At 28.1% G+C, this 17,124-nt stretch overlaps 1 protein-coding gene across 7 annotated transcripts in view; it reads right to left on the minus strand.

Moving 5' to 3' along the window:
* Positions 1-6,454: 6,454 nt before the first annotated feature.
* LOC142329373 (sensory neuron membrane protein 2-like) overlaps positions 6,455-17,124 on the minus strand; it is a 70,737-nt gene continuing 60,067 nt past the window's right edge. For 4 of the 7 annotated variants that reach the window (XM_075373910.1, XM_075373909.1, XM_075373906.1 and 1 more), the window contains exons 7-9: positions 15,767-15,885; positions 8,382-8,507; positions 6,457-6,653 (exon numbers count right to left, since the gene is read on the minus strand). In XM_075373910.1, coding sequence (XP_075230025.1) covers positions 6,489-6,653; positions 8,382-8,507; positions 15,767-15,885 — 410 coding nt within the window. In that variant the 3' untranslated portion in view covers positions 6,457-6,488. Of the gene's footprint in view, positions 6,654-8,381; positions 8,508-11,372; positions 13,345-15,766; positions 15,886-17,124 lie in introns of those variants that run through there. The other 3 variants (XM_075373907.1, XM_075373908.1, XM_075373912.1) reach the window with 3 other exon arrangements.

Here is a 17,124-nt window from a genome sequence, read left to right on the forward strand (position 1 = left end):
CTTACCATAAGTTGTCATCACGTTTTCATCCGATTTAACGCAAAAAGAAATGGCATACCGTTGCGCAATATTTTCCGGTTTCATTTCTGTGACAAGAGACACAAACACGTGTTCACTTATTACAACACAACGCACGACTGAGCAGTTGCATCAATGTGCCTTGGACTAGAAGTAGCTTATAGACGAAGGTCAAAGATGGTGTGCCTACGCAAGCTGCAGGGTTGCCACATATTGCAAAGAAAAATCAGTCTCATTACTTTATTGTCGCACCTCGTATGTAATTAATGAAAATTTGTTCAATAGTTAATGCTCAAGGATTTAAATAAGAATATCTTTTTATATATTTATTATAAAATACTGCCTAATTTACTTCCAAACTTTATTTTTATCAAATTGAAATAAAAGATATTTTATAAATTTTGTTAATGTATTATTTTAGTTAGTTAGGTCTAAATGTATTTAACACATTCACTGCAGTATGATGCATATATGTGCCATAATAGGGAGTTGCAGTGTGCTTGTCTTCGTTTGCATAATTCCAGTACAGTGCAGAATGGTAAGTCAGTTAACTTAATTTTCATGCTGTACGAGCCTCATTGTTGCCGTATTGTACATGACAACTGTGCGTTATGACATATAATGTGCCACATGTAATGAATATTTTATTTTGCTCTATAACTAAAAATATTTTTTAAAACGATTTTATCGTCTACGATATTTCTCAAAAAACATGTGAACCAACTATTGTTGAATCAGTTCTTTTATACATATTCTTATTTAGTATCTACTCATAATAAAGTCAAAAATAAATCAATTATTTAATTGGATGATGTTTACAAGCAAGCGTATAAACATTTTATGTGAAGTGATTCAGACCCAGTTATCTGGAAATAAATTTTGTTTAATATTTACAGGAATTTCAATCATGAGGGTATTTTACCTCAAAATAAATGAAAAGGCTATAGAAAAACTGTCGACCATGCATTACTCAATGAATATTCAAAATGAAAATCAAAATAAAACAAACATGTTTGTTTTATTTTGATATATAAAAATTAAGTTCTATTTACTGATAATTTTGTTAAGGTATTATATATTAGTCTGATTAGTTCCTTGCTGCAACTTATATTTGATTGTTAATTTTTTGTATCAATAGTTAAATTAAAATTTGTTCTATCATTTTATTGCTGATGTATGAAATTTAATTTCATTCTACTATTTGTTTCCAAAATACTAAAAGAAAAGCAAGAAAAATCTTACTTTTCTTACTAATAGCAACTGTACACCTATGTAAAATATGCATAAAAAGTTAAAGCATACTGTATTAATTTATAAAAAAACATTTTTATTTAAAAATATATATAATTTTTTTTTCATTGACCAGTTTGGTTGATCTTCTATCTAATGATTATTTAGTTATTAGCCACCGAGTACACCCTATTTCTGTGAGATTATTTTTTAATATAAAAAGAACTAATATAATTTCAAGAGTTAATAAAATGTTAAAAACTATTATTTGTGAAAGAGTAAATAAGATTTATATATATAAAACATATGTTAGTATGTTATAATAGTACATGTATACTTTAATACAAAATAAAATTATATTGACTGAAAGTATGTTTACAGATTGAAAAAGTAATGAGTTAATTTATTATTATATTCAGTATAAAACAAAAAAATATATTACTTATTTTAACTATATTTTTCACTACTCGCATAGCTATAATCGAATTCATTAAAGTATGCAGTTGGTCTGTATGAAAAAAAAAGTATTACAATTGCTTACACTTTATTTCATCTAGAGGATGGTGTATGTACATGACTGCATTGTTATTGTGCTATCCTTTCTGTGAAAGTCAAAGGAACGGTTTTTTTTTAATTTCTTACTTATTCTGTTTCATTGTAGTATTTATTTTTAGTTATTGTATTTATTTTAATTTTATTATTCAACTTGTGAAAAAGTAAGTTTATCATTTTCAAAAATAACATCCTGAATTAAAAAAAAACTACTTCTTAGAAAATGTTCAGTAATCAGAAGATTGTTAAAAAAAAAATTGAGCAAGGGCAAGGACAATGAAAAAATCTAATTGAATATGTTTTGTACATGTCCCTATGGGCATAATGTAGAAAAACAGGAACTTTTCTTTCGGTTTTTCCTTTCATTTTTTAAGGACAGATATTAGAAATTAAATAGATTTTTATACATTTACAGGAAAGAGTTCAGAGGGCATAATAAGAGCTCAAATTTGCGTCATTATTATTATTATGAGGCAAGTTACTTAGGTTCCGATTCTTTGGCAGAGATATAACTATACTAGTAGAGTGAGAGATTACACAATAATAATCATATACATGACCACTTTAAATATTCACAACAAATCATTCCTTGTTTATAGTACATATTAAATGAATCATGCAAGCCTTAAGATTAGTATGTATCTGTTATTTTTTTAATAAAATGATTTGTTTCAACAGTTTCATAACTTGTTTTTATAATTAAACTTAAGTCATTATCAATCATATATTCAGTTGCATTAATTTATGATCATAAGTTTGATTAATTTAGTTACTAATTAACATTTTATGTAATTTTATAACTTTTGTAACCATTTTATGTATTTTTTATTATATTATGTGATATAATTTGTTAATTTTTATGAAATTTATATGAATAAATTATTAAATTTCTGATACTTTTTATAAGTGTTATTCCTGTATTATTTCTGTATGTGATATTAATTTCTGATCTGTGCTTGTTTTTATGTTTTTCTTAAATCAGTCAATTGAGTTTGATGTTATCAATTCCTTTCTGTAGCTCATCTTATATTCTCGGTTACCTTTTACTCATTTCAGTTTTTGTAGTTTTCTAAATTTGTTATCTTATATGCATCCTTATGTTATCAAATTAATCTGGATATCATAATACATGACCCATCAGTTTAGTTCATCTCTTTACAAGAATTTGGCACAAATTTTTCTCCACTTCTGTTCTTTTTAAGACAAATTTAATTTAAGATAAATTTGTTTCAAATTTTATTAACCCATCTGATTTTAAAAATCCTTTGATCACATCTCAAAGACCTCTATTATTTTCCTTTTTATTTTTCCTATTATAGAAAGTATGCATTACATACTATTATTTTCAAACAGTTTTTTATTTAATACCACCAAATCCTTTTTTTATAAAATCTGTTCTTGCTTGTATCAATCTACTTTTTATTCTTTGTAATTTTACTACCTTAAAAACAAAATTGTGCAACTTCTGGTATATTGTGATTCATCCTTAATTTCTCATTATTCTAATTCCAGCCGAGTTTCATTATGATACTTTTAATCTTAATTAATTATTTTCAAACTGAATTTCTCTCGTAGTCTCCTCTCATAAACTTCATGACTTTCAGGATTTCTTCTAACAATTCTTGGTTTCTCCTCCCAAAAGAACAATTTCAACAAATGAATTTATTTATTTTTTAATTAATCTTAATATAAAAATCTAATCTTGTATATTTTGCAGATCAAAGTGTGAAGACATTGACTCATATTTAAAAGGTTTCTTCTTGCATGTGTAAAAAATTAGAGTAGAATAATACAGTTTCGTATAAGTTAATATAAAGTTTAAAAATATTTAGCAACGATCGCAGAACGAGTAGTTTTTTTACTTTGTAATTAATTATTTGTTGGATTTAATGATATTTTATTAAATGAGAAATTTGTATTTAAGCTTTGCGTGATGTGAATAAACTATACTGAATACTGATGAGTAATTGTTAAGAAAAGTATTCTCTTAAAAAGTTGGTGAATAAGCATTTTCTTTTTCTTATAAGTAATTACTTTCAGTCATAAGAGGTTGTGTACAGATTATTTTTAAATAAAAGTATTTCTTTCTCTTAAGAAATTGCTTATCTTTAAAAAATTATTGATGGTGCTTAGATATCAAACATAAACCTGCATGTTTATACTTGCTTATACAAAAATGAAAAGAGGCTGCTGATTCATGCCATCCATGATGATGTCATTTCCGTTAAAGATTATCATCTCAGTATATCACATATTCCTTACTAGTCAACTCTACTTTTCAACTGGATTGTTAAACATGTCAAGTGAAGAAAAAAAACAATTTTCACTGCTTTTGGATGATACAAGTAATGTGATTGGTGATAGGGAAAATTTAGTAAATGTATTAAGAAATCACAAAGTTGTTTTAAATAAGTCTTGGCATTTAAATTTATATAAGCTAAAGAAAAAGCATGGGCAAACATTTTGAAAGAATTTGAACGAAGCACAGGAAAGAAAATGTCACTGGGAAAAATAAAGAAAATGCTTAAAAATACAAAGCATGAAATTAAAAAGAAAACAGAGAACAGGCAACAACGTGATAAAATTATTAAATTAGGAGATGGATTTGTTAAGCCTCCTAGAAGAATATGAAAATCCCAATTTCAAACAAGTTCCAGGGGCAGCAAATTCTGGAGTTGAAGATGGGAAAGATAAACATACTCCAGAAGAATGTGAAACACCGGTACTTTCTGTAACTGATGTGAATAATCGTAATGCCAAGCTGATTTTGAAACAAAAAACAGGTGATACTGATGAAACAGCTCCCTGTCAAATAGCGAATTACAGAGAATTGTTTTCAGTGAATAATTACAACTCAAATGAAACCAGAAGATGTGAAAATGAAAAGAAAAGAAATAAAATTGCAGAGAAAATTACTGGAGTTCAAAAAATTGTAAAAAGAAGTGGAACATGGCAAGGAAACTGACCACTTCATTTGCATCTTCCAATGACCAATTCAACATATCTTATTTCAATTTGTGATATTTTCCAAATGTGTTTTGTAACTAAGTTTGTTTTCTTTTATCCCATCTTATTCTAATCGAAAAAAATACAAATATATTAATTATTTAATAAATAAAAATACAAACAAAAAAACCATGCACATTTAATGGTCTTCATTCATACAAGGCATATATGTACTTACATATATACCTATGAATATATAGGTGCGTATATATGTTCATATGTGTGTATATACATGTGTCTATGTACGTGTTAAAGTACTAATGTACATTTTAGCCTACATACATAGTTTCTATCAGCCTATGCATTCGTATGGGCCTATACATATGTAATAATAATTTATTTACTCTTTTTATAACCAGTAATTTTTTTAACTTTATTTACTTGCAGTTTTTTTAGACACGACTGCATTCTTACATTTTAATAATAATTATTTATTTTAATCAAATTAAACGGATAAATGTAAATACACAGGACAAAAGGAATAAAAATCGTTATTTTTAATTTTTATTAGGATTTTTATTCCAATTATTAATTAACTCCAAGTATTCCCATTATTTCAGTTCTCTTCTTTTTATCTGTCTATCTAACTCTTCCTCTATCTCATCAAGTGCAAGAATTACTTCATCTGCTATTTCTTATACATCATTCATCAGTTTTCCAAAACTGTAAAATGGTGCAAGCAAGAGAAATTTTTAGAACTTTTTCTAATTTTACTTAAACCAGGTTTTCCAACAATGGGAACTGCTGCTTCATTTGCCTGAAAACTCTCAATAATTGCTATTTTTTTACTTGTTAGGTGTTTATTGAGAGTTTTTTTGCAGTACTCAGGATTTCTAAATAGTGTAAGCAGCCATGGCACAATAGTGTAACTACTATCTCCCAAAAGACAAGTAACCCCATTTAATTTTGTCATTACCTCCAATGTTTTACTGCATCTCCAAATACGATTATGAAACATCAATACTGGTTACCTTCTCACGTGCATCACAAGTTACCTGCACATTAATACTCTCATAACCCTTACGATTGATATAACAGTTATCAAACTGCACTGGTTTTTAATTTCAATATGGGTGTAATCTATGGCACGTAGCACACATGGTATTTTAAACCTCAAATTCCATTTAAATTTGCCTTCATTAACCTCCTGTGCATTTTGCGGGAAATAAATCCAATTATTTGCTTTTAAGGTTATTTTGTTATAAGTAATTTCTTATAAGAATAAGTATTTTGTCTGTTTTATTCACACCCTTTTAAGAAATTACTTGTGTAGGATTAGTATTTGTGTGTAGTTATCAGCAATTGCTTATAAGGAAAAGAAATACTTGATAAGGTAAAAGTATACCAATTTTTGATAGTTTATTCTCATTCATAAGCAGTTTCTTAAAAAACAGTCAAGAAAATTAATTACTGATTTATCACCCTTTGTGTATATAGGTAATGATGAATTGAGTTATTTTTTTGGGGAAGAATAATTACAGCAGTATGGTATAATGTCTGTCTTTTAAACGCAAAGTGCTGGGTTTTAATTCCAGCTCTGACAGCATTTTTCTCACATTACAAAATTCATCCCTCAAATGTCTGCAATTAGAGTTAGGATACGCAGTAGCTAAAGAAAATAAAAAGTTAAAAACTATTAACATGCCTTGTTAATTTTTATATTTACTTAATTTATTCAATTCTTAATTAACTTTTTTCTTATAAATTCTAAATATCATGATAATTGATAAAATTGTGGACAAGCACCCTATTGTAATAGATATATATATAATTATATTTATAGTATGGATTTTATCCAATAACATATTTTTCAGCAGGTCTATTTGTGTTTTTTCAAGATGCGTTCCCTGTGAACAAAAAAAAAATAATTATATTAAAACAGTCCATTCTGTAAAGCAGTATATGCAATAGTAATTAATAAGAATCTACTATAGTATTAACTTATAAAATGTACTATTTGTACAGTCTAAAAGTTGTATGCAATCAATGTTCAGTTCTGAATGCATTTTTATTTATCTCAAAAACATTTAAATTAGCTGATTTCATGTTGTTTTTATGTTCAGAATTATGTCAAATTTATATACTGGTAGACCTGCATAATTATTGTGATAGGCTGTGCTTGTTAATACCATAGTTATTACAAATTAATATTGAATGAAAAAATGATTGTCTACCAACAGAATCATTTCCCAGTTTTTAGAAAATATCTTAACATGTGTAGATAAAAAAAGATTCTATTTTTTAAATTTTGTGATCTCTGTAAAGCATTCAGTTTAGTCCATATTTCTTACTGATAGAAAAACTTAGAGGCTGTTTGACAACACATGAGCTGTTTGCAGTTGAATTAAAGTCATACCTTACCGATCATAAACAGGTATTTGAAATTTCATCATTTGATAACAATATATTTGTAAAATGTAGATCCTCTCTTCAAAACGTTAAATGCAAAGAGCTACAGGGAGAGACCTTGGTCTTTCCATTTTTATTGTTTATTAAGGGTTTGCCTCAAAATCTTGAACTATTTATTGTTACAATCTTGACAGATGTGCAACTATATTTATATCCAAAGAAAAGCATTTGAAAATTTTATGTTAGCAGTTTAAAAAATTATTCACCGGAAAGACTGTAACCGTCTTAACTTAAAAATGAATGAACTGTTGCATTGTTTTTTCAGGTAGATGTAACAATTCAAGATCAAGATTGTTGCCAATTTAGATGGATGTATGTTTATGACATTGTTAATTCAATGTTGTCTAAAGGGCTTTCAAGGTGTTTATTGTATCTTTGTTTGAAGCTGCACCATGTGTCCAATTAGTGTCATGCAGTTTGAACAATTCAATGTATTTATTCCAGAATTGTTTATAGTGATTGTGTTCTGTATATAATTGCAAATGCGTCCTCAGGTGATGGATGTGTTGAGTAGTCTCTGGATCGTACTTCTACAAGAAGATAGTTAATGTGAGATTGAGGAACGAATAGTTTGTAGTGTGAATAAGAATGTCAGATATTGCATATTTTGGAAGTGTGTTTTTGTTGATTATTTTTTGTAAGATAGGAAAATTTTCTTTTTGTGTATAAAATTATAAATTTTTTGTGGTTTAACTTATTTATGTATGCTGAAAGATATTCATATTGTTGCACTAGTGCAGTAGAATTGTACCACCAATATATCTGCCAATATACTGTGAGCATGCTTGTTTAGTTTGTGTATTTATTCAATGTGCTGTAGAAAGATTTTAGTTAGGATGTTGGAAATAGGGGACCACAAGAAGGCTGTCAAGTTTTGTATAATATTTGTACATAAATGTAAAGAAATTTTATTTTGTAATGATGTTTACTATTTTTATTATTTCTGAGTTGTATTTATGTAGTAATTTGTTGTTAAAGTCTCTTTTTTTAGAATGGAAAGTGTTTCTGTTTGTGTATAGGTTTGTTTCATCAGTATTGAGTTATGGTATTCTTGATGTTTTATATTTTATAGATGAGGTTTTCTCACACACATAAGCACTAATAGAAAAAAAACAGTATAGACAAGTTAAAAAATTGAGCTGTTAACATAATGAATGTATACTAACCTCCTCTATCCACATTAATGGAAATAATAAATTTGGTAAATTTCTCATTATTTTTATTGTTGAAATGTTTTCCATTTTTATGTTTATTTGTAATCGTTCATAACCTTGCAGTGGTACCCCTGTTTTCTAAAAAAAAAAACAAAGATATCTCTTTTATTCATCTCTCTGAATTTAATTTTACAAAACTTTTCAAGAATCTTGAAAGATAACACCATAAAGTTGGCGAAGATATATATTATGAACGTATGATTTTATACAGGTTAAAGGGTTTTTTATGATCTTCACAACATATTATAGGAGCATTACTAATGCGAAAGTTTTAGTAATGTGATGAAATTACATGATAAGAATGTTAGTATATTTTTTTTTGGATAAGATTATTTAAAGTTACTTTATCCATTCATTTTACTTTTCATTCACCCAAGTAAATGTGTAGACACTTGCTGGATCCAAGAATACACTGGCTTTTTAGGTCCTGGCATCCTTATGCTGGATCAAACCTCCACAAAAAATCAATATTGGGAGAAAAAATCTATCTTAAGATTGAATAATGCTGAAGGTTTTGTCTAATTTAAATTATAATAGCCTTAAAAATTACTACTGCTTGTACAAATAGGATGTTTGGACAATTTTATTATAATATGCAATTTACTGTATATTTATAAAATCAAATCACACATATTAATCTATTACAATATATTTTGTAATGATTTAGGATCTTATTCTTTTTGCATATCGGCAGCAGAGCAAAAAAGTATTATGCTTATGGTTTTCTACTCACGAGTATATGTTTGTTGTTCCCACAAAGTTCTCAGATTCTGATAAAAAAAAAATAATAGTATCAGTATGAAGATGTACCCTATGATTAATTTTATTATGAATCTGGAATTATAAAAAAATTAAGTTTTATTAAAAAGTAGAATGAAACATACCGTTCTGGTTAAGATAGCAAACCGTATTTTCCTTTACCTGATGGATTCACAATATTTCTGGAAGTAGCATCCAGAGAATTAAAGGATGTAACAAGTGGGATTAAAAATCTTCAGTGAGAATTAAATCCAATCTTAAAACCAGTTCCCCTACATCAGCTATCTTAAACAACAGTAATTGTTACCAGTATTTATTTAAAAAATAATAAATAAAATTTATTTTATGCATTTATTAATATGGTAAAACTTTCTCTGAGCTCTTTTTTATTTTGTCACTTAGGCAACATTACTAAGACAAAAATTGAAATTTACATTTTGATGATTAAATATCACATTGAAAATTAAATAATTTTAAATTTGATAATTAAAATACATAATTTTTGGTCTCTTTCAACATTCATATTAGTGTTTTTTTTAATGAACTGTATTTTTTTTTTAGAACTGTGGGAGAATACAATCGTACATACCTTTATAAATTTATTGATATGTATATGTAAACTACAAACATATTTACAATCATTGAGTGCTAGTTAATTAAAAAGTAGCATTTGTATGTTGAATATATGATTCATTGTGCAATAAGAAAAAATACATCAAATGTACATATTGAAAAGGAAATAATTATCGGTTAATATTCTAAAGTTAAATGTTGTGGTGATCATTTTATATAGACTTCCTTGCAGCAAGCCATTCACCCAGCTGCAGATTGACAGTAGGTCTTTGCCCAGATTTTTGCTGACTACTTCTGAACAGAATATTATTAATGAATTTCAAAGGATTTGAATTGATTGCCATGATAATGAATATTCGATTTCAAGTAAGTCATTGCGTAAAATAAATAAAAATTACTTTAATTTAGACTTGAAATCAAGTCAAGTAGCATCACATAATAGTTATCAACAATAAAATCCTAGTCCAGTAATATTCTGAAGATGCTAGCGGAATATGAATCTCATTCAAAATTAAATTACTAGGCTAAAAGTCATATATGTATTACTACTCCAATGTCTATATAGATGTTGCTACAGACATTGATCACTGTGTTACACTTTAGGAATATTCTTGTCAAAGCTAAGGTTGGCCACAGATAGAATCTATTTTTAATCACAATAGCCCAAGTATGCTAGTAACCTGAAAATTCAAATCCAACTAGAAATCTGTAGATTTATATATAATAATTTACAGATTTCTAGTTGGATTTTATAATATACATAATAGTTACAACTGCTTTAAACATGTTGCTGCAGTTATGTTACAAAAAATAAACGTTTTAAAAGATAAGACTGACCTAAAAATACCCTAAAACAATTTTTTAAGCAAAAAATGAAAATCTTTTTCACTTATTAAATTTTGACAATTTGAAGTTGTCATAAAATTAAAACGAAACTGTTTACTAACTTCTTATTTGTATTGATTTCTAAGTGTCAAATTTAAAAAAGAATACTTACAGACATATTACTTTAATTTTTAGCGGGCTGTTTTTGTCAGTTTAATTATTTTTTATAAATTTATTATATTAATTTCTTTTTGTCTTACTTAAATATAGATTAATTATTAAAAAAAACCTGCATATGTATGAAAAACATTCACAAGACAAAAGGTGACTTTAACAAATAAAAAATATGGTCAAAATATCTATGTGGACCAGGTCATTTTTATTTAAAATCTTATTTGCTTAGTTAGTACTAATATAGTTTACTGAAATTGGTTATGTGTTTACTTAAATTATCTAAAAGAAAGTTGCTATGAGAATACCAAAGGAACTTCTTTTTTCAAATAAAAGAAAAAAATTTTAAACTTGAGAATATGGTACAAAATTAATAAGTAATAAAAGAAAGTAAAAAAAAAGGTCAAAGACCTTTTTTTATGTCCTTAGTTAACCCTAGTGTACTAACTGAATTAATGCATACCTAATTACTAACTACACGTAAAACTTCCATACATGCTAAAGAAGTGGGTTTCTCATAAAAATAACTTTTTAATGTTACTGTAATTTATATTATTTATTAATTAATAATATTAATTCAGAACCACATTTTACACAAAACATTTTTTTGTTAAACATTACACAACTTGTTAAACATTCTTAAACGTTGTTAATTTTATAAAAATTTTACACTATATTAAATAAATGAGTAAACATTTGATATTATTTACAGAAAGTTTATGCATGACTCTTTTGGTGTTTCCCACATATAAGTTTTTTACATAATACAGAATATGTCTGCATCATTCTTTTCTTTACATGAGAGCAAATTGAGCAATAGGTTGGTTATTTTCCCGTTTTGTTTAACACTCATCAATTCTGTGATGTTTTCATGGCAGAATTTATTTATTGACATTTTTAATTCTCTAGAGAGACTTGGACAAGTAAGCCATGTTTCTGCTATGGAGTAGTTAGTTATTCATACAATTCCAGCATAAATTTTTATCTGTTAAGTGGTTAGCTTTGGTTCTTGTACTGGTTACAACAAAGGAGTTGATATACACCACAATCAACATATTATAAAAAACACAGAAATCCTTCTCAGAAATTATAAGAAACACAGAAATATTCTTCTTGTTTTTCTATTGCAATACATGTTCTGGTACATCTGTTCTAACGAGTGGACACCTCCTTTAGTATTATTGTAACTGAGTATTATGTCTGGTTTTTTTGAGGTGCTGTCAATGATTCCTTCGTCATGAGCCATTGAAATACATGTTACGAGCTTTCCCTCTTTTAGTTTATAAGAGAGCACTGTGAGGTTTTTGTCAAAAAGAAACATTGTACTTCCGACTTTTTTATGACTTTTATATGTTGGATTGATATGTTTGTTGGGCAGCTCCCTTTTGTTCTCTTTTATGGTGCACATTATTGTGAGTTGATGTTCCTACAATTGTTTGTGGGCAAGCGGCATGCTTGTGAACCAATTGTCAAGAGTTTTATGTTACGATGACTCCCCTTTACAGATTCTGCCAACTTTTTGACACTGGAATTCCAGAAGGGCCTTTGCCGAAATATGATATTGCATCAGTGACATACTTCGTTGAATTGTCGCACACAATAATGAGTTTAATGCCATATTTGTTCGGTTTTGACTGGATATACATTTGAAAGAGACAACACCCTAGGAATCCCACCAACTATTTATCTGTAGTTAGGTATGGCCCTGTTGAGTATGACTTGCAACAATTAATTGTAAAGATATTCCATATATGTGAAATAGGCGCAAGTTTTGTGTTTTTTTCTCTCTGGCCTCGATCTATTGTCATCGAGTCAAACACAGTTTATCAAAACGTTGAACCTCATTTTGAACATTGTTGACTTATAGCTTTCTGAACCATAAGAATCATGAAACAATATATCTGTTATCAGGTGGTTGTCTTTCAAAGCCAGAGATAAAATGAGGAGTCCGATTAGTGCATGGATTTCTTCCAGGTTCGTGTTCAAAGTGGAATTATTTTGGTTGGTATAGTTATTTCTTTCTTTGTAAACTAATTTCTTCGTTCGTATGGAGAACAACTGTATCCATTATTTTATGGTCTAAAAAAAGCTTGAAGTACTCTTTTGGCTCCACAGCATTTTTAGCTAGACAGGTTGGTCCTGGTCATCTATAAATAATATTTTGTTTCTTGGTTTTGCCTCTCCAAGGGGACCTGGTTGTCTTCCATTCCCGTTAAAGCCCATCACAAGGCAGGTCTCCTACGTGGTTGGGATGGTTGCCTTCCATAAATAGCCATTTTTTCCAATAAGTTCATCATTGTTCGGAGTCACCAATAAATCATTTGAAACATTCTATAATTCTGCTTCACTTTTGGATTTTTTCTTTTTTGGACAGGCCCATATTCAGTGTTTTTAATTTCCATCTCAACTTGATCTAATTTCTCCTCTTTTGGTAAGTAGTCAGGATCCTTGTCCATGTCATCAACAGGCTCCAATTCTACTTCCATGCATTCAAGGATGTCTTCCACACCTTCCTCCTCCTTATCAGATAGTGCTTTTAATAACTGAAGAACTTCTAATGGCTCATAATAAGTTTTCTCCATTCTGACTGGAATAAAACCAGAAAAATGTTTTTAAAAAATTATACTTAATACTAAAAACTATACTTAATACAAATACTACAAACTATACTTATAACTCTACGTAAAATTTACGTAGACCTGTGCAGCACTTATTGCTAACTCTATGTAAATAATACATAAACTAAAACACCTTAATTACTAACTACACATAATTTTTACGTACTTCTTTCAGGACAAAGTGATGAAAAAATACAAATAGCAGCATCAGGCACTTGAAACATGGAAACACATCTGCCAAATCATAGCTGGGAGGTTGGGGAGATCTGTGAATCACAGTACTTCCCACCTTCCCAATCATTGCCTATACACATCAATTTTACGTACATTAGTGGTCTAGGGTTAAGTAAAACTAAAACTAACATTTTTAGTAAATTAAGGTAATTAAAAATCTTATACTTTATTTTTGATTAGACAATTAAAATATACTTCTTTTTTACCAAATTTAAAAAAATAATCTCCAGTAAAGGTCATAGAAAATTATTTTTATTATTAAACAGTAAGTAGAATATTGTAATGTCTGATAGTTAGAGACTGGACTATACACATTTGCATATTAAGCCCATTCTCACCTGTTGCATATTTTTCTTAAAATCTAGTGATGAAGAATATTTTCACTATATTTACAAAAGTTTTCGATAGGGAACCTTGTTAATAAATGAAATCTTACATTGTAGTCGGCCAAACCTATTTGAGGCATGGCTCTTAGAGTGCACTTAGCAGCCGCAGAACAGTACCTCTAACTGTTTGTGTTTACAAAAGCAGCAAAATGTTAAATAATTGTTAATTATTGAATTTATCGATATGTTATTCAACTACTTATGCTGATTTTGAAATAAAAAAAACTAAATTACTATTTTTTTCATTTAAAGTTGCATATTTTAAGCATTTTTCATGAATATTTGCAAGCATATTTCAAGCTTTTTATGTTGCAAATAATCCGGTCCCTACTGATAGCAATGTTGTTAAAGGTACCGGCTTAAAAAGATTAAAAAACCCTTTATGTAATTATATATTTGATCTATATTGTACTTTTACTTTTCTATCTAGTGCTGCAGTGGTAGAAGGAAAAGTATTGGAATTGGTCGAATTTGGGCATATGCGGTTGTCAATGAATCTTGATGTTTTGACACCTAAGGAACCCAAAAAACAGGATGGAAATTTTCCAGATGTTCATATGTACATGTGTGTGTTAGTTGTCACACTCTAAATCACATTATATCTCCAGAACTACTGGAACCGATTCTGACCAAACTTGGTCAAATTGCTTCTATATATGGAATATTAATGCCATTAAATTTTCAACTTAAAAGGTCAAAGAGGTGAGGCTGTAGAGCAAGGTCATCCCAGTATCTCAAGATTTCATCTAATTAAGGTTTTATTTTTCTTAGGTACATTTATTAACAATTAAAAAATAATATTTGCAAAATTGCACCCCAAAAAATGCTCTAAACTAGTGGCTAAGTGGGTATACTGCATCAACAATACCCCCTGTCACCAAAAGGAGTGGTAGAGTAACACTGACATAATAAATTAACTTGTGTGTGTAAGCTGTGTGATAGGAAAGTCCTACAACTGTGTTGTCAGCTTTTTTTTACTTAATGTATTCTTTTTATCTAATTTAATATTTTTTTAATAATTTAAAATTTCATACTGATATGTTTTGAAATCTTTGTTTCTGAATGCTATATGTAACATTTGCACATTGTGTAATTACATTCTTTATGTGTAATAACATTCTTAGTTTCTCTATGTATATCATGTTTATATGGGATGATTTTGAAAATATGATAATTTTATTGGGCATAATACCTGTGTAATGTATTCCTTGAAATGACATTCAGGTAAAAAGAGCATCACATATAATAATAGATTCTAATTTTGTAAATAATGTAAGTGTGTTATATTACACGTAGTTTTACAGTTTTATATGGCAGAATAACTTTAAAATCAGCAGAATGTTGTTTATTGATTGTAAAAGGTTTAATTGGATTTTTCAGTTTGCAAAGATCCACAGAAAATATGTTAATTATTTTCAATGAAACAAGACATAATTTAATATTAAAATCACATAAAAATCATGAGATAAGTAAAAAAAATAATAATATGAAATTTATGAACATGATAAATTAAAAATTCCAACATTTATAAACAAGTAGTGAACTTGTAACATAACATAAATTGGAATATGTTATTGGTTTCAAAGGATTTCCTAACCTCTTAATAAGAGTGACATTAACAACAATGCTACTGAATACTTCTCTTAAGAAGAAGCATATTATTTAGGTGCAAAAGATTTTGGAAGAAAACATTTCACCGACTTAAAAATAAGCTGTTGAATATTTTATGAATACATAATTTCTACTTAATGTATTATAATGCTTTCCTTACTGGTTCAATATCAATAAAAGTTGAATGCTTTTCTTCATCGGGTTCTAAACCATCAACTTTGTCTGAAAATAATGAACTGGAATCCAAAAAGTGTGGCTTGGTCACAATTACTGGAACATCTGTCGTAGAAAAACAGAAGATTTATTTTAAAAAAATATACAATTAATATTTTGTGCAACCATTTCACCAACCTCAGTTGTCATCTGTCTGTCCTGTATATCAATGGAAATAATTAATCTATTTATTTTTGTCATTTTTTGGACTGTACTTTTGTTCTAAAAGGCATGTCTTTCAGAATCAAAGTCACATTCTAGAAAATGACATGGAATTTTATCATCCATTTATTCTAGTTGGCTGGTTATAGAATATAACTGCCCTGTATTTTAGTAAACATGTTAAAGATTAAAAAAATTGATTATTTTTTAACTGATATCCTAATATAGTAAAAAAATTTATCTTCATCATAAAAATTTTGAAATGCACTGTCATTGCATTTTGAAATGCAATGTAACATAATTTATGGAATGAATATTGCAGCTCTTTTTCAGTGACAAGTGGCTGTATTAGATTGTATTATTCTTCTACAAAAGAAATACATAACGTCCATCTTGTAAACACACTTCTGCATAATCTAAAAATGATCTTTCTTATTCTAAAAATAGAATTGTAAATCAGAGAGCAGTGGCAAAGGTAACGTTGAGAGAAAGTGTTTTTGGATTATCTTTCCTAATACTAAAAGTTTTCTGTTGTCATACCTTGGGTGATAGAAAATGCTGTGCATAAAAGGAGCCTGTTAAACAGACTGCAGTTGCCATCTGTAAAAAGCATCCATAAAATATGCCTTAAAAATATGACTACTGGCTATTCAATCTAGTCATCTGAAGATTACTTAGGATAACATTATTGATCATTTCTATACAAAATATAAACAGCTAAAAATAAAATTCATCACACTAACATACATAAAAACTCAGGGAAAATTGTTCACAAGTTTAAAAAAGCTTAGTAAGTTTGTAATCAGTCAACAAGGCTAGGTACAACCTAGTCTTTGAATAAAAAGGAAATAGAACAAACATTACAAATAAAATTCAATCACCAAACAAAGTATTCCCAATACAGGAAATGAATTGTTACACTAAAATTAATACTTAAAATGAATTGTTCTCACTACATTGACTAAAATTGGATGCAGCTTCAAAGATACAATATATTTAAAAGCAACATTTGTAACCACTTCATTTAAACAAATCAAAGATGCACCGACATTAACAGCGTTTAAATATTTTACACTTATAAAAAAGGATCATATTTTAATAGACTTAAACAAAATCACACACAAAAACTGAGTATTTAATGAA

The sequence above is a fragment of the Lycorma delicatula genome, chromosome 8, assembly GCF_047948215.1.
Source record: "Lycorma delicatula isolate Av1 chromosome 8, ASM4794821v1, whole genome shotgun sequence".
Taxonomy (NCBI): Eukaryota; Metazoa; Arthropoda; class Insecta; order Hemiptera; family Fulgoridae; genus Lycorma; species Lycorma delicatula.